Below are 18,765 nucleotides of genomic sequence, written 5' to 3'. Positions count from 1 at the left end.
AGGCATAATTTTTATAGTCCACATATATACATGCTACATAAAAATGTCCCACTACACTTTACAACATTAACTATTATTAGGGCTGTAGTTGGCAGCTGCAACATTTAACTAGCCTCACCAATGCGTTGGAAATTAAAATTTCACAGGTACCCTTCATTTAAAACATTCACCTAAATTTTCCAGCATTTTCCATTTCTTATACCCCCCTCTTCTTCTTCTAACTCCTACCCACCATTCCACTTCATTCTCTTACGATGCCTACAACTACTACTATCTCTCTTTAATCCTCATCACTCACTTCTCTAAATACTCGGCTCGACTCGTTTACACCCCTTACCCACACACTGTACTATACAGAGTGTACATACATACAAACATGGATTTCTCTTCTTACTATCACCTCATTTTTATCTCCTTAGCAATCCTTTTGATTACTACTCTTTCCTTTGGGTTCATCTTCACTCAAAACAAATCCTCCTCCTCCTCTAAGAGTAAGGTAAAATCATCCTCAAGGTCTGGGGGAAGGCGTACACTTCCCCCAGGTCCTCCAGGATGGCCCATAGTTGGCAACCTATTCCAGGTTGCCAACTCGGGGAAATACTTCTTTGAATACGTAAGAGACCTAAAACCAATTTACGGTCCCATCTTTACACTCAAGATGGGGTCACGTACTTTGATTATAGTCAGCAGCGCCGAGCTAGCACACGAGGCGCTCATCCAAAAGGGTCAGGTGTTCGCCACCCGACCCGCTGAGACCCCGACTCGAGGGATCTTTAGTTGCGACAAGTTCACTGTCAATGCTGCAACTTACGGTCCGGTTTGGCGGTCCCTAAGAAAAAACATGGTTCAAAACGGTCTTAGCTCATCTAGGCTAAAGGAGTTTAAAGGTGTGCGTAATGTTGCTATGAATAAGTTCGTAGAAAGGATCAAAGCCGAGGCCGAAAAGGACCCAAACGGCGTCGTTTACGTGCTGAAGAATGCTCGTTTCGCGGTGTTTACCATATTGTTGTCGATGTGTTTCGGAGTTCATATGAGTGAGGAAACTATCGATAAGATTGATCATACGTTGAAGGAGGTGTTGATTACGGTGAACCCGCGAATTGACGACTTTCTCCCTATTCTTAGCTTGTTTTTCTCCAAGCAACGTAAGGAAGCTTTGGAGGTTCGGAGAAAGCAAATCGAGACGCTTCGCCCGTTCATCGAACAACGACGGGCCATTCTTCGGGCCGGGGTTGGGTCGGATCCTATGGCGATGCCGTTCTCGTATCTCGATACGTTGTTTGAGGTCAAGGTTGAGGGTCGGGATTCGGGCCCGACTGAGCCCGAGATAGTGACCCTGTGTTCGGAGTTTATCAACGGGGGGACTGATACTACTGCGACTGCTATCGAATGGGCCGTGGCCCGGATGATTGAGAACCCGGCAATGCAAGAGAGGATGTATGACGAGATTCGATCCACAGTGGGTACCCGGCCCGTTGATGAGGGGGACCTTGATAAGATGCCTTACTTGCATGCCTTTGTGAAGGAGCTTTTACGAAAACACCCTCCGACTTACTTTTCACTAACTCACGCGGTCACCGAGCCCGCTACCCTGGGGGGATACCATATCCCCACGGGGTGCAATGTGGAATTATTTTTACCCGGGATATCGGAGGACCCAAAACTTTGGAAAAACCCGGAAAATTTCAATCCGGATCGGTTTTTAACGGGTGGGGAGGATGCGGATATCACGGGGGTACGAGAAGTGAAAATGATACCATTTGGGGCTGGTAGACGTGTGTGTCCGGGTCTAAGTATGGCAACAATACATGTGAATTTATTGATTGCAAGGTTAGTCCAAGAATTTGAATGGAGGGCATTTCCGGAAAATAGTAAGGTTGACTTTACCGAGAAGCTTGAGTTTACTGTGATCATGAAGAATCCATTGAGAGCCAAGGTTATTCCTCGGGTTTGATTGATTAAAAATGAATTTTACTATTTTATTTAGGTTTTAAACATATATGTTTAGTTATTGTTTTTTACTTTAATTTACTTGTTACGGTTCATTATATTTTCCTTTAGCATATATTAAAGGTGTGATTGTAATTTCAAAGCAGCAATTTACATGAGAATATTTTTGTTTATAGTGTAGATTTGTTCATTGTTACTTTTTAATTGATCTTTCTTGTACTTGTGATGATAGTGTTTTTGAATCGATCTAGTCCTCTCTTGATGCTGATCTATAGTTGGTAATGGCCGATTGGAGGTCAATTTCTTATTATGATCGAGTTGATTAGTTGACATAGATTTTGGGATTGATTGATGTGATAAGAATTTAAAAGCGTATATAGATTTCGCATTAATATAATGTAGTTGCCGGAGGATCATCATAATTAATGTGATTGGAAGTTTACATGAAATTGGAAAAATTAAGTACATCTTCATACTCGTATATGATATTATCATGATTAAAGGTGACAACTAGCTTAGAAATTTTGTTTAGGTTCTATTTAGGAGTCCTACAAGAGAGATCAAGTCAATATTGGTAGGATACGTAACTTTCAGGTCATTAGTTTCCGGTTTAGCTTATACATGTACGAATGATAGATAATTAATCTTGCTTCAGAGGAAACAATGAATAAAATGATTACTAGATTAGATTTATTTGGCTAAATAGTTTGGATTACTTGTTTTGTGTTTCTATATTACAGTTGTATTTCTGGGTTTGAGTTAAGGTTTCCTCAAATTATGTCATTGACTCATTGAGTATTTGAGTGTCCTTTTTAATAGTCTTTCCTCCTTGAGGGTATCACCGTTATCTAACTCCGTTTGTCCTTTCAATGAATTCTCTTGCATATAGGGAAATTTTATTTACAATTATAGATTAATTTATGATATAAAATACTACCTCCGTTAACTATTATTTGCAACAAAGGAATATTTTATATCTCACAAATAATACCCCTTTGTTGCAAATAATAGTTAACGAAGGTAGTATAACTATTGAGTAATTTCCATTAAATAATTAAAATTGACTTATTATTATTACAATATTACTGCTTCACTTAAGTTATTTCCATTAAGTGCCTTTCAAAAAAAAAAAGTTATTTCCTTTAAGTACGATGTTTAGATCTACGGGTCTGTTCACATTTACTGAACTGAGCTAAATTGAACTGAACTGATTGGAGTTGAACCGAACTGATTGGAGCTGAACTGAGCTGAAATGAATATTTTATGAGAGAAGGAAATTAGGAGCTGAACTGAACTGAACTGATTGGAGCTGAATTGAACTGAACTGAACTGATTGGAGCTGAATTGAACTGAACTGAACTGATTGGAGATGAACTGAACTGAACTGAACTGATTGGAGCTGAACTGAACTGAAATTAAGTGCATATAATATGAACAGGCCCTACGTATAGTATAGGACGGACGGAATACGTTATTAAAGTTTGCTTGTGAATGTAAAACAATGTGTAATCCGTTGCAGTAATAATAATTATTAATCATGAATTTTTTTATTTTTTTCTTTTTGAAGAAACCCCGAGGGGTGAGCTTAATTAATTAAATCACCAGAAGCAAGAGCAAGTACATGAGGCGGGAAAGCACTATTTCACACTCTTTGACCTTCCAAGGTTGAAGATGAGCAAATTCGTGAGCTACTTTGTTTCTAAAGAATAAAAATAACATAGCTATTCGTTTGCCTGATTTGATTAAGCCTTGTCCAATGATTCACTTGGCCTCTCAAGTGTTTAGAATTGGGTTTAATTCAATACAAATATGTAGTACGAGTACTATTTTTCAAAAAAAAAAAAAAATGTAATATGAGTACTATTTATCAAACTACTTTGTAGTAAAATCAATTTGTAAATTAAAGTGAAATATGTACTCCGTAACACTTTTTTTTTTTGAAAACACGTACTCCGTAACACTTAGTAATGTAATAAATGATGACGCAATAATAAATGGTAGAATTATGAATTGATATTGACTTTAACTTTGACTTTGACTTTGACTTGTAAGGATTATGAATTACTGAGTAGCACCATCACATCAGATATTCCCAAAGATTAAAATAATTAAATTAAGAGGGAATAGAAAATTAATAAAAAAAAAAAAAAAAAAAAAAAAAAAAAAAAAAAAAACAGAAGACAAAATCAACAAGTAGACTCTTTGGTAAACAAGTGAGATATTGAAGGAATAAATGTGTTGCCTTATCTTCATCTTAGCCATTCCTATTTGATCCATTAATAATGAACTTTGAAGTAAAAAACTATTAATAGGGTCTGTTCATATTTACTGAACTGAGCTGAACTGAACTGAACTGATTGGAGCTGAATTGAACTGAACTGAACTGATTGGAGCTGAACTGAACTGAACTGAACTGAATTGAGCTGAAATTAATATTTCATAAGAGAGAGAAATTAAGAGATGAACTGAACTGATTAGAGCTAAACAGAATTGAAATTTATTAAATGTGAACATGCCCTAACTTGAGAATTAAATGGCTCTCGAATGTAAGTGTTAATGTACAATTTTACCAATATTTATCAAGCAAGCATAATCAAGCTTTGTGAACTCATATTGGTTCATGAGAGTGAAAGTAGCTCAAGTGGTTAGATCTTCCCTCCCGGTTCTAGGAGATTCTGGGTTCGATTCTCACTTCGTCCTTGTGGCTCCCTAAACACCAAAAAAACCTCATATTGAATTGGTTCCTATAATATCACCCCTAATCTAAATGTTGGTAAATAAATAAAAAAAAAAACTCAATATCGACCATAGGCGGATTTAGAGGGGCCTACCCGGGTCTTACACTACTACAAAAAAAGCCAAAGAGACCCGTCCAAATATGCCTAAGAGACCTTCTTTGGACGGTCTCTATCTCAGGGGTCTGTTTGTTAAACAGACCTATTTTTAGAGGGGGTCTGTTTTTAAGAGAAAAGAGATCCGTTGTAATAGAAAGGGGGTCTGTTAGAGTAGTCCTTTAATGAATAATTTAAGTAGTGAAAGAGACCCCTCATTAAAGAAATGGGGTCTCTTTGTTAGATATATATAGACCTGTCATCAAAGAAATGGGGTCTCTTAGCCTCTTTATTTTATCAAAAAAAAATTTTATTTCGATAAATCCATAATCAGAATGAATAAATATAAATTCATAATTAAATTACATAATTATCCTAAAAAAATAATTTAATTTCCATTCTTAATTACATTTACACAATAATGTTTTACAACAAATGAAAAAAAAAAAAGAAATTGCAATCAAAGGGAAAGCACGCTCAAACGTTGTAGCAGCTCCATGGTAGTTTCAAGCTTCAATATTTAACAACTCCAAGTCTCCAACTTAGTCATTTCCTCAGTGACGGAATCTCAAATGTGTCATCCATGGTCTCCGATTGACACCTAGAAATTAACAATCAAACCCCAAGAAAACCAATTAAGATGTTTACAAGTTAACCAGAATTATGAGAATAATCAATCAAAATTTCTAGAACAATATTCAGCACATGTAGATCTAAATCAAGGCTAAACTACAGCATATACTGCTAATGCAAATTTGGATCCTTTATCGAGCAAAATTAAATGGTAATTTTTTTTCTTTTTCAGAATACAAATCTGTGCATGAAACAATACACAACATATATTGTAGAAATTAAAAGTAGATGAAGTTAGAGATTTGATGAGTACCTAGCTTGGAGAACCAGAGATGCAAGGAGGAGTATGCCTCACAAGATCGAAAACTTTTGCTAATTTTTCATTTTTGAGTTAGAAGATATACAGAGTGGGTTCAATAAGAATGCAAAAATTAATAGCCCACAACCATTAATTAATAAGAAAGAAAATAAGAGAGAGTATCATTCTTAGAATATTTAATTACAAAGCTTCAATGGAAGAAGGAAGAAGGAAGTGGAAGAAGTTGAAAACGGCGCCTTCTAGTGAGGGAAGGAGAATTTTGATTTTGGGGATTGAGGTTAGGGTTTTGAGAGAGAATAAGAGGATAAGATGGAAAATAAGATGGAAGACAAATCATCACTGTCTTTTGTAATACGTATGAGACCCGTTAAAATTAAGAACGGATCTCTTTGATATGTATATTATATCTCTCACCGACATTGTGGGCCCTAATATTTTTAAGAGACCCGTTAAGTTACACAACGGGTCTTTTAACTCGTATTTATAAACATAAGAGACCCGTTATCATTAATATTGGATCTCTTACATCAAACAAACCCGTTAGTAAAATAAAGGGTCTGTTATTAAGGGTCTCTTTTATAAATTTTGTAGTAGTGTTAGCCCCCCCTATTTTAGTTGGTTAGTTACTTGATGCATAGATTTGGAAGATCAAGCCTCACGGGTTCATATATATATATATATATGACTTTATTAATTGAAATACTTTATAACTTCGGCTCGGTTTATAAATAAATTCAGGATCCGTCCTTGATATCGATGATCATTGTCCATGAAAAGTGTACTTCTTATAACACAAGAAACTGAGCAATCTTTAATTATTTTTTAATGTGAATATTGAAAAAAAAATTGTCATAGTCAAATATTATAATAAAATAAAATAAAATAAATAAACCAATGAGTCAATGACTACACAATTACAAATGTTAGAGAATATTAAAAAGCCTAGTAGTATTTTTTTAAAAAAAAATAAATAAATAAAAGGGGATATTCTTAATCAACAAGAAACAAACAATTCAAAAAAAAAAACAAAAGATTGTAAGAATAATCTACTTCTATTATTTAATTTTTCCAAAAAGAGCAAAATGGTTGACATTAATTGCAAGTATAGGCCAGATTATCAGGGGGTGATGTCTAGTGGCTGGCTCTATTTCTCCCAAGTTACCAACCCCTCTACCTTTAAGACCATTTATTTATGTCAACCCTCCAAAAAAGAATTTAAATAAAATTTTTTTAAAAAAAATGACCAAGGCTAAGCCCTTTTCTTTTTTTTTTTTTTGAGAAAAAAAGCCCTTTTCTTTTAGGACACGGGAGATATGGCTAAAGTTTGAAAATAATAATATGGTCTAAAGTCATACGAGTACAATTGCCAATAATATTTAATTTCGAAAAAAAAAAAAAAAGGATTCTAACTAATACGGAGTATTAATACCCATCAAGTTAATTGAATTGGTCCATAACATAATCCATTTTTTTTTCAAAAAAAATAAAAAAATAAAAAAATCAGCTACCAACAACTACTAAAACAATTAATTATACTACTCCACATAGAATCTGTTTGTCTTAAAAAGAAGGAAACATATTCCAAAACACAAGAAGATAATGAGGAGCACAAATCATACTTTGCCACCTTAATTAATTATTTACTCACTATTAGACACAATCTCCCATCAATATTTATATAAACTCAAACTTTGAGCTTTCTTTTTCTCCTCTATTCCCTGAAAACCACAATTTTTCTAGAAAAAACATCCCTAAACACTTCCTAGAAAAACAAATACCTACTAAAGTTTATTAGAAAACATGGAAATGATGTATTACCAAGTAGGAAGGTCTTCATACCAAGATTTAATCAAGGAGCTAGAAGCTGATATACAACATGCCAATGCCCTGTAAGTACATAATAATCTTATGCTTAACGCCTTCGCCCCTGTCCAGTTGGCTACAGGACGAAGACTTACCTAATTCTGTATAATCTGTTACTTAAAAAGTTACATAGTCTTAGAAAAGGTAAATATGTAATGTTTAATTTATTTTTATTATTATTATATTTTTTTTTAACAGGGTAGCTGCAATTCCAAGACCAAAAAAAGGTGTTTGCCTTCATATGAGATTGGAGTACAATCAACTTTCACCTTTGCTTTATCTTTTGCTCCAATGGCTTGATAGTTCTTGTTCCTGCTTTTTCCCACTTTACTTCAATCTATTTAACATTCTTATATATGAGGTTGGTCTTTCTTCTTAGACTTTTGTAAAAGAATTAATATGTTTTTATGTTTGTTCGCGATTATTTTATCGTTTTATGCTTTGCTATTATATTCGAGAATTTTAAACTCGCTATTCTACAATACATGTAAGAGTGAGTATTGGGTTTGTTAGGTTTGTGGAACACCAGCATAGGAAGCAGAATTTCTTAGGAATTGGGTTTTTCATTGTTCTAGTCTTGTTTAAGCCGTACTCATACAGTCATACATAAGTAAACATCCCCAAATATGCTATTTTGGACTCTTGGTTGTTAAAATAGAGAATCGAGTTCTTAACTACATACATGTATTAATTTGGGGGATATGAACATGAAAAATTGTTTCCCAAGCAAACAATTTTCTTAAGCTAGTTTAATTAATCAAATTCGTTGAATATTTCAATATAGGTTTATCCAGATGGAAGAACCCATATATCTACCCAAGGAAGCAAGGCAACAGTTAGAGAATTCTATGGTATGTACATTAATTAAATATTAAGATCATTAAATAATTACGGAGTACATAATACTATAGTCAACCTGTCGCAAGAATGGATTTATTTAATTGAAGTAACGCCCCAATACATGGCAAAAAACTCAATTTTAAAAGTGCTTCAAAGATTTGGTCGTTTTTGCTCATATTTGAGATGGATTTATCATCGCTAATTAATATTATTGTATCGTGCTAACTTGCTTTAAACAATATGAAAATTGGCAGCTATCATACTTCCTTCCCTAACAAGGCTTCACAATGATTTGGTGGAGCGCGAAAGCAGAATTAATTTGACCAAGAAAAGTGGTGACAAGGAGAATTTATTAGGGCATGGTATTGGTAGGCTTCAAAATGTGATTGATCAAGAAAGAGAGGATGAATGTGAAATATGTTTGGTGCCGACTACTAAAATGGTCTTGCCTGGCTGCTGTCATGCAATGTGCATCAACTGTTACCGCAACTGGTAAAACTACAGTAATCTTTTTTTTTTCTTTTACCGCCCAACACTGTCAAAAGTTTTGCGAGGTTGCACCCAAGATTAACACTCCTTGTGAAAGTCGAAAAACTAAATAACATAGCGTTCGTTCTTGAGTGTCACCTTGCAACATACATCCACCGTTAAAGTGAGACACTCAAGTTTCGTTCTTTGCACAAGAACTCCTCGAAATTGAACTTAAATCCTGAAACTTATTTTTAAAGGCTATAAGAACATGTCTTGACTCTTGAGTAGGGTATGAGTCAAATAACCGTGCTAAGTTTGTACAGTAAATACGTAGTTTTTTTTTAAGAATGAATGGGTAGCTGACTTTTTCTTTGTCCAAAAACTGTAGGAATACAAAGTCTGCATCATGCCCCTTCTGCAGAGGAGGATTAAAAAGAGTGAAATCAGAGGATTTATGGGTTCTGACAAGTGAATCTGAAGTAATAGATGCAGAGGCAGTATCAACAGAAGAACTGTCAAGATTTTACCTCTATATTCAAAGTTTGCCCAAGGATAAAACAGAAGCTCCTTTCTGGGTTTACTCTAATTACTTAACATAACCCAGGTCTTTAAGAAGAACTTAGTCATATAACTGATATTAGTTTCAAGCTTTCTGTACTTCTGCCAAAAGGGTTGATGAATCAGTCAGAAAATTGTACAGAATAAGGCAAAATAATTCATCTGAAATCAGCAGGAAAAGCAGATGTAATGATGTTGTACAGTAAAAATTAGAAAACCAATTTTCTTCTTTCTGTCTCACTTAAAAGGCAAAAAGAATGAAAAATTAATCTTCCAACATGTAATTAAAATCTCTACCTAGCAATCGTCAAGGTATATATTTTTAGTATAATGTAAAGCTCTCTATTTATCGCATGACCTGGTTGTTCTTTTGGTTTGTATAGTATGTTTTGCTGGCAAGAAAATATTCAGGATGTTCTGTTGCTAAGTGTGATTCAGGTTATCCTGAATATTATTTTGTGTTGGGTAGCTAGAGAGCTGCAACAATTACCCCGAACACGGATCATGTATTGATGTCTCTAGCTGTAGAAGTTACTGCAACACATATTACAATATTTACTCAATCTGTCTCAAATGAAAGTTGATACAAGAGAGTGGCAAAGAAACAAGGAGTAGAAAAAGGGGTTGGTTGAGTCGGGGGTGTAGGGCCTAGCCTAATATCGGAGAAAACACTCTTCATTTAATACTTGGCAATGTATTACTTAAATCACTAATATCTTTAATTATCATTATGTAGAAAACAATAAAATTTGATATTATTAAAAAAAACAAATCGAGACAAATCTAATAAGATCTCACATGGCTATATTTTTATTTAGTTATAAATCATCATGCCTAATCAAAATGAATAGTGGAAAAGTCAAAGTGTTGTGAGGAGGGAAAAAAAAGATGTACAAAATTTGGGAGAGTGACAACTGCTATAAGTCAACTTAAGTTTTGATGTACATCTTTGAAAAAAGATACTTTGCTTTAATTACCAACAATTGCAACAGGAAAGCTCCTCCAAAACAGGGAGGTGAAAGGGCATATATATATATATATATGAAAGCACTCTACATAGCATGGCCAAACTAGGTGAATAACTGAATTTGGCTGATTTCAAGCCTTAAAGAGCATTCAGATTAAGATTTGAAATGATACACTTAGATGTTATTCAAAGCACAGCAGGAAAAATTGCATCCCCTTGCTTACATAATGTACCATGCGTTAACATAATTTAATTTATATTACTAGCAAATTTATGAAGCTCTTATAATCACAGAGATCTTGAAGAATCACAGCACCTCTTTTGCTGACTTGCTCCAGCTCCTCCTTTCTGAAAACGCCAGTGCAAACTCCTATTGCCAAAGCTCCCTCACATTCAGCTGCTATAATATCATTTGGCTGCAAAAGAACATCCAAATAATTCAGAACACTAGTTTATATTTTTGAGACAAAACAAACCAAGGTTCTGCAGATAATCATAGGAGCATAGGAAGCAACTCATCTAACAAGCAATGTTATAGGGAGTAGATCCTCCACACATACTGTGTCTCCAACATGCAGTCGGGAATCAAATTTCCCAGGATATAGATTTTCAGCCCTTTCTGCTGCAATTTTGATGAGATGACCTCGATCCATGTGATCACTTCCAAATCTGAAAAATGAACTATCGTCAATCATAGACAACCTAACAAGATAGTTAACTTATGGTTGACATGTTTTTTTGACTAACCCTCCAAAATGCGGAACACTAAAATACTTCTTGATACCCAAGGCATCCAATTTCATCCATGCAGTCTCTTCCAAGTTACCTGTAACCTGATAGCAGGATTAATGAGACATAAAGGTTAAAGCAAACTACAGAACCTTTTTTGTAGGACAGAGTCAGACAAGTTAAATGCAATCAAATTTACTCACAGTTTAAGCTGAATGCAGTCAGACAACTAGCAAATTAAAGCATCAGGAGTAAATCTATCAGCACCCACAGCCTTGCCAATTAGTAGATTACTTTTCTTGATTTTCATAAATTATGATATCTATCAAAAAGGCCATGCTTATGTCCAAATTTGAATAATTGTTTTCATTTATAATGACATTTGTATCTACGCAAGAAATAGGAGAGATATACTATTCCTAAGAACGAGAGGTCATAATAAAAAATTGTATAGGTTCAAATTTCTGGAGCACAAGACTCATAACAAAGTAAAACAACAGATAAAAGAAATTGTTAAATATATCAAGCAGAAAATGTCTATATGAACTCACCAAACCAATGACTACATCATCCATTGATGACAAGGTTTGAAGAAGAGATTCAACACCAGGAAGCACTTCAAGACCCTTTCCTAGGTCTTCAGCGTGAGCCTTTGCATATTCAGTCATCTTTGACATCAAAATCGGGAGATTTTCAGTAGCGACCTTGATACAACAAGAAGAATATTAATTAAGATATTGTCAAAATAAATGATCAGAAAAATATCAGCAAATGGTGTAATGAGTGTCACCGAATTGAAAGAAAGGTGCGACTTCAGATCTTCAGAGTAGTATAGTTTGAGAGGAGTTAATATTTTTCCTCGTTCTAGGGGAAGTTACATGATGGGCCAGTTATATAATGGTATATACTTGTATATAGGAGCACGAGTATTTTATGTTATCAATCAATACGTAGGCTCGTAGCAAGTTTTAGGTTGCTGAGATTTAGTTGGTTGTGGGTTAGCCATGGTACCAACTCATCAGATCATGGATAGTGTTCATACTTATTAGCTTTAGTTGTTTGGTTCTTAACGTGTATCCTACAATTTAATCTGTTTATTTATGGAATGAAGTAAAAAGCATTTTCTTTGTTATTATAGTCCATCTCTTTGTCTTACTTATAATTCACTCCATATAGGCATATAGCACAACATTGATATCAATTAAGGACTTACCAATCTAAACCTTTGATGAGTTGAGGACATCTTTAAACTTGGGTGAACAGGAGCTCTATGTTTACGATCTGAATAAAACAAGCTGGCATTGAAGACTACAACTCTACAAGGCTATACCTCTTCTTTGCGCCAATTGGAGTGAAACATAGATTTGAAGCACACTTATCTGGCCTAGTTCCAAAGTAGGAAATACTAGTTACTAAAGCCAAAGCAAGGAAACCGTATAGCTAGAATGCTACGGAAAATTCAGAGATGTCTTGCAGACCAAAGTGCGGAAATTTTAATGCAGCAGACATTCAGCAGCACTTCAAACACACCCCTCCCCAAATTACATTGCAAAAATAGAATGATAGTAAACACAACAGAAAAAATTGTAGTAATACAATAAAGCTACCAACCTCAGATGATATACCGTAGTGGACAAGCGTGTTCACGAGGATTGCAGGATCAGTCGAACCATGAGTCTGGAATAAAAATTTGGATTATATCAATAAAAAATGATTCATTCCATTAATTCTAAAAAATGGGGGGAAGGAAAACAATTAACAAAACTTGAAGCAGTAAGCATAGAGTAGCAATAGCCAGGCAGCCAGCAGCCACAACATTCATTGTTCAAGTTCTAGTATTTAACCATTTTCTTGATCAAAGTAAATAGTCATGAAGATGTGCACTAACATGATTTAGTACAATCAAAACCCAGAAAATTTTAAGTGAAACATCATGTTGCACCATACTGCTGCCCTACCAATTGCCTCTAATTGGCACTTGCCTCACAAACTAGGGCAGGGAAATTGGGCAAGGGCCAAGGAGTCAAGTATACACTAAAACTGTAATCAAAAGAAAATTTAAATAAACAAACAAAGAAGAAAATATACACTTTTTTATTCAACCCTTTATCAGTTTATCTTACAGGTTATCAACTACTCTGTACTTCACAGCAGAGAGTTACCAATAGAAGTTACATACATCATTTACAGTCCGCCATATCTATAGCTATAATAATTGTGTTTCAGCCCCCATAAATTAAAAAGGAGGTGACATATTACATGAATGATCAAATGGGAAAATAATCATGGACATACATGGTTGATTAGTCGTTCAGATATTGATGATTTCTGACCAAACTTTGAGATGCTAGCAGAATCGTTTATCAGTTAATGCCATATGACAGCAAACCGAACACATTCCATGTTAAGGAAAATCACCCAATACTAGGAAATTCTGCTCAAGTTTCATCCTAATCTATATAACTCATTGTTAATCAGCAAAACCCAAACTAATAAAGACAAAAATAAGATGGGGCCAATTACCAGTGATAATAAACTTAATCATACAGAAGTAAAAATGACAATAAAGTCGACATTTAATCATTTATAATATGCAATATGAACAAAATGCTTGAAAAATGAGATAATAAATAAAGCACCTGAATAACGTCGATAGTACCATGAATTCCAAAGACTTGCAGGATAGCATAGGAGAAAGCTTGATAGAAATGGTTAGAGTTGGTCCCATCACTTTGAATTAAGGTTCCATCGATGTCGAATGTAACAAGTATTCTCTTAATTTCCTTCTTCCCTTGTTCCATCTCTCTTTCCTCTGAGGATTTGTTGGTTCTGACAAGGTAGTTTGTAGAGATAGATGCAGACAGAGTTCGAAAGACAAGGTTCTACCTTGTTTTATAAGTTCAAAGTCACAGAGAATATTCGGCATATTTCATACACCCATTTATATAAATTATGAATACTTTATAGACTTCTGAACTTCTATCAAAAGGAATGAATAAGCATACCAAAACAGTACATAGAATATCAAACAGTAGTTGAACTGTCAGAAGTCAATGAAATTCAATATTTTATATTCCTTTTGAAAATGGCAAATGACTAACTCTTTTCCCTAGCTTTTAATTTTAAATTATACCAAAAACTGTGAGTGATTGCTACTTTTAACTACTCCATATATGGCATCAGCAAAATGCTCCCACTACTAAATTATTATACCCCGTATTTCTTTGTCATAAGCCATTATTACAGTATCAAAATGTGAAGGGTCATTCAATTGCAAGCAATAATATATTCAATGATTTCAATCAATAAACGACAGAACCAGCCAGGAAAAAAAAAAGAAAGAAAAAAAGAAAAGATCAAGTGACGTGATTGCTGAGTAGAACTAATTTCATCAGCAACCTGATGCAGAAAGGCTTCATGTAGTACAAACATAGTGCACAAAAAGGCTTCATGTAGTAAAAACATAGTGTACAAAAAGGCTTCCACAGTTCCACCAATGCTATAGCTTGGGGGCCTCTCTCATAATCAATATGACTGCATTTTAAAGTGTTCATTTCAAGACCATAAAAAGTTCAGATCTTCTCAATCATCAGACTGAGAGCAAGGGAGAGAACTCGAGGAAAAATATTTTACTAGAATTAATTGAAAATCCAATTGCTATCCCAATCTTTTAAAAAGTTTGAGATAACTCTTATGAATAGTGTTTGGACAATTATACCCTTTAAAATATGTATTTACCTATTTGACCTCATTGTTACTTGTCTCTTTCTTTGAACTCTTAAGAATAGTGTGCAGACATTTTTGTTTACATATTTTCCCTCATTAATGCTACCAACAACTAAAGTTGTGACATAAGGCAAAATCAAAAGAGCTTCCCGAACATGGCTAGCTATGGCGCACGCGACCGCGCATTAGCCGCCCTAGTATTAATAAAATTACAAAAGCTTCACTATTTTTGACCTCATAACCATAATTCAGCTGATATATATCTTTCTGTTATTTTGTGGGAAGGGTGGAGGGGAGGTGCAGGAGCAGATAAGGGAGCGTTCAAAAGTACTATATTAGTCACTAGAAAAGCTAAGAAATTAAACGTCCGACCATCTCATCTCATTATCCCAAACTTGTGAACAATTCTGCTAAAGATTGTCGAAATTTTTGAAATGGCAGTCAATGTAAGATTATTGCATGACATAATATTTTAACTCCACTCAAGCATATCAATAGTTTAAAAGCAACAATAATTACTGTAATTATCTGAAATACCAGTATACAGAGGGAGCCAAATTCAAAGACCCAGCAAATTTAAGAAGCTCTCACAATCAGAAAGATTTTGGAGAACGACAGCTCCTCCACTGCTAGCTTGATCCAGCTCCTCCTTCCCAAAGATGCCAGTGCAAACACCAATTGCCAAAGCTCCCCCAAATTCAGCTGCTCGAATATCATTTGGCTGCATAAGAAGTAGATAATTAGGTATGTTGACCAGCAAATAAAAGCCATGGTTAATAAAACATCTTACTCCCATTTATTATTACAACATGGTTGTGTTTGAAGCAATGAAGCAAAAAGTAAGCAAATATCCTGACAATCAATTTTTTTTTTTTTTTTTTTTTTTTTTTTTTACGGTAATAGATTTCACTATTTTACATACTGTATCTCCAACATGCACTCGCAAATCAAATTTCCCTGGAAAAAGCTTTTCAGCCCTTTCTGCTCCAATTTTGACAAGGTGACCTCGGTCAATGTGATCACTCCCAAACCTGAGATCAGGTAATAATCAGCCAGAGATAATGCAGAAAAAGATCAAGTTATACAAATGAATGGTCAACCAACCCTCCAATATGTGGAACACTAAAATATTTCTCGATGCCCAAGCCTTCCATCTTCATCCATGCAATCTCTTCCAAGTTGCCAGTAACCTAGAGCATAACGAGGGTGGTATTAAGACAAAAGCACAAAAGAATTCTGCTGCAAAAGTGATTAGATTTGGATAACAGAGGTCATTCACTGCAATCCTAATCCCTTCAATTTAAGCATGTGTTGTAGCCAAATAACATTGCACCTTTAGACCAAGATAAATCTAGAAACTTGTAGGTTGCCTGGAAATAGACTGTACTTAAGATTTCCAACTGTTCCCATTTAACCAAACAAACTAACACCCAAGGCATAGAGGCTAAACCTTGTTAGCAGGCAGCACCTATCCAAAGAATACCAGCTTGAACCAAAGTCTATATATAATTTAGAGAAAAGATGTCGATAACCAATTAACCATGAATTCTAAAGTACTATGACCACACAAAGCATCAGTACCCAGAACCCACCCCAACCCACCCCACTGCTCTACGAAGGTTTTCTCTTTTATTTCCCACTACTTTATGTCCACATGCAAATGGAAATGTAGAACGCCGGATGCATTAAATTGAATTCAAACTCAAAACTAAAACTTCTATTTGAGTATTCTTGCAGAAATAACAAGAGAAGTCCTCAGGGTAAAAAATAAATAAGAAAAATGTACTTTGAAAAAGAGAGAATCGTACAAAAAGTTTCAAAGACCCAACTAATACTTTCAGAGCAGGTAGTTGACAACCAAAAGAGAGTTGTGCTCGATTGTGTAGGATATGAAGCAAGAAACATGCATCTACGCAAACTTACCAGTCCAATGACTATAGCATCTCTTGATGACAAAGTTTGAAGGAGAGATACAACGCCAGGAAGCACTTCAAGACCCTCTACAATGTCTTTAGCATGACCCTTGGCATATTCAATCATCTTTGACTTTAAATCCGAGAGCTTTTCAGTAGCAACCTTTATAAGCAACGAAAACAGAATTATAACTCAGATGTACATGTGGACAAGTGTGCAAATATAAACAAGCAGTTAGCAGCTAAAATTACACAGCTAAAGCAGAGCTAAACCATTTGGGTATCAGGGCAAAAGAATTAGTCTATGCAATCATATACTAGTATATAGCACTTTGGTCATCAACTTGTAGTTTAAACTCTTAGATGTTGAGCCAGTAATGGCAGCAGCAATATATTCCTCCTAGCCAAAAGCGATGAGACAATTGGGGCTTTACTTAAAAATTATTAGCTAGGGGACCATGTTAAATGCCTCACCTCAGATTAACTACTTCTAGGAGATAATTGCCTTCACATAAAAGAGTGCAATGATTAGTTAGCCCTGCCTGGCGATAAAAATCACGTGATTTGTATCAAACTCCTATTGCAATGGTACTTTTCTGTTATCACCTTCGCATAAAAGAGTGCAATAGAGACCAGAAATAAATTCTATTTTAGTGACTAGGAGTCTAGGAGTATCAATTACAGCAGTTTTCTATCATAAACAAAGCAAGTGATAAGTTCCAATAAGGCATGAATATATGAAATCAAGAGTTTAAATGCAGCAAGATTCCAAATGGCTACCAATTACTAACCTCAGATGGTATCCCATAGTGGACAAGCGTGTTCACAAGGATTGCAGGATCGGTCGAACCATGATGCTGCACAAGAATATTAGTGCTCTATTATTCTTGAAGTTGCTATTTAAATATCTCTCTTGATTAAAAAAAAAAAAAAAGAACAAGCACCAAATGAAACCACCATAATTTCGTCATCAATTTCATTCCCATGGATTACATGTATCTAAATTAGACCTACAATCACGAAGAAGCTACTACTGCATTATATAGATTCAGAAAAAGATTAGCAACCAAATGCCAACCCTTTTACTCCGTTCAAATTTGACACAATAAGGCCAAAGAACAAACAATCAAAACTTGATAAATATGATCAATGAAATATTCTCAATTCTTACCCCAATGTTAAGACTTTGAGGTTTTCCCGTTTCCAAAATCCCAAATTATCCAAACTAATAAAGCCTAAAAATGGCTGGGACTTGAGACATTCCCATTTTCGAAACGTTTTCGATTCTGAAACCCGAGCTTTTTCTATGTTACACAGGTTTTTGACAAATAAACTGGATCATATAGACTGTAAACTACTCATAATATTCCATAATCACAAATTAATATACCCCATTTCAAGAAAAATATTGAAAGCAACCAATTCAATAATAAAATAAAAACCCCATCAACATGAACAATACCCTTAATCAAATTGGGCACAAATTATATGAAGAATACACCCAAATTAAAACAAAGTAACAAAATTTGAAAGTGGGTATCTAAGATTAAAACCCAAAAAAGGTTAAATTGGATTATGAATTAATAAACCTGAATGACATCGATTGTACCATCAATACCAAAAACTTGGAGGAAAGCATGGGAAAAAGCTTGACGATGAAGGTGATTGGAAGTGGGGCCAGTGCTTCGAATTAAGGTTCCATCGATGTCAAATGTTACCAGCACTCTCTTAGCTTCCTTCTTTCCTTGTTCCATTGTTGTCTCCTTTCTGTTCTTGCTTAACGAGTTGTGGGTTTAAAGCTTTAAACACCTTTTTTTTTTCTTTTTTTTTTTTTTAATTAGGAAATGGGTTTTTAACTTATGTATAGTTTGATTAAAGTGAGGTTACATCCAAATGAATGAATGATCCAATTCATAAATAAGGAGAAGATGAGAAGCGTAAGTGGCATTTAGTATCCTAGAATAAAGTGACTAGGCCCAAGAATGAGGGTGGACTCGGGTTTCGCTCTATGAGACAATCAAATGC

At 34.8% G+C, this 18,765-nt stretch overlaps 3 protein-coding genes and 1 pseudogene across 4 annotated transcripts; 2 read left to right on the top strand and 2 right to left on the bottom strand.

The window, feature by feature from the left end:
- The first annotated feature begins 213 nt into the window (after positions 1–213).
- On the top strand, positions 214–2,130 carry LOC145601395 (cytochrome P450 77A2 pseudogene; annotated as a pseudogene).
- Positions 2,131–7,297: 5,167 nt separating this feature from the next.
- LOC145601493 (E3 ubiquitin-protein ligase AIRP2-like) lies at positions 7,298–9,735 on the top strand. Its single transcript, XM_081657515.1, has 5 exons — positions 7,298–7,562; positions 7,735–7,897; positions 8,321–8,387; positions 8,631–8,868; positions 9,236–9,735. The coding sequence occupies exons 1-5, from the start codon at positions 7,474–7,476 to the stop codon at positions 9,444–9,446; spliced, it is 768 nt and encodes a 255-aa protein (XP_081513641.1). The 5' UTR covers positions 7,298–7,473; the 3' UTR covers positions 9,447–9,735.
- LOC145601495 (uncharacterized) lies at positions 9,377–15,193 on the bottom strand. 2 transcript variants are annotated; one of them, XM_081657519.1, is made up of 7 exons: positions 13,741–15,193; positions 12,713–12,778; positions 11,653–11,805; positions 11,120–11,205; positions 10,933–11,041; positions 10,689–10,788; positions 9,377–9,507 (listed from the first exon to the last, which is right to left on the bottom strand). In XM_081657519.1, the coding sequence occupies exons 1-7, from the start codon at positions 13,900–13,902 to the stop codon at positions 9,491–9,493; spliced, it is 693 nt and encodes a 230-aa protein (XP_081513645.1). In that variant the 5' UTR covers positions 13,903–15,193; the 3' UTR covers positions 9,377–9,490. The 2 variants fall into 2 exon arrangements, with proteins under 2 accessions (XP_081513645.1, XP_081513643.1); XM_081657517.1 differs by lacking the exon at positions 9,377–9,507 and having other exon boundaries at positions 10,402–10,788.
- A 132-nt stretch (positions 15,194–15,325) lies between these two features.
- Positions 15,326–18,605, bottom strand: LOC145601494 (uncharacterized). The gene is made up of 6 exons (XM_081657516.1): positions 18,330–18,605; positions 17,532–17,597; positions 16,751–16,903; positions 15,932–16,017; positions 15,750–15,858; positions 15,326–15,548 (listed from the first exon to the last, which is right to left on the bottom strand). Exons 1-6 carry the CDS (start codon positions 18,492–18,494, stop codon positions 15,387–15,389), a joined length of 741 nt encoding a protein of 246 aa, XP_081513642.1. The 5' UTR covers positions 18,495–18,605; the 3' UTR covers positions 15,326–15,386.
- Positions 18,606–18,765: the final 160 nt, after the last annotated feature.

Source organism: Chenopodium album, chromosome 21 (assembly GCF_948465745.1).
Source record: "Chenopodium album chromosome 21, dcCheAlbu1.1, whole genome shotgun sequence".
Taxonomy (NCBI): Eukaryota; Viridiplantae; Streptophyta; class Magnoliopsida; order Caryophyllales; family Amaranthaceae; genus Chenopodium; species Chenopodium album.
This window is presented reverse-complemented; position numbering and strand designations above follow the sequence as displayed.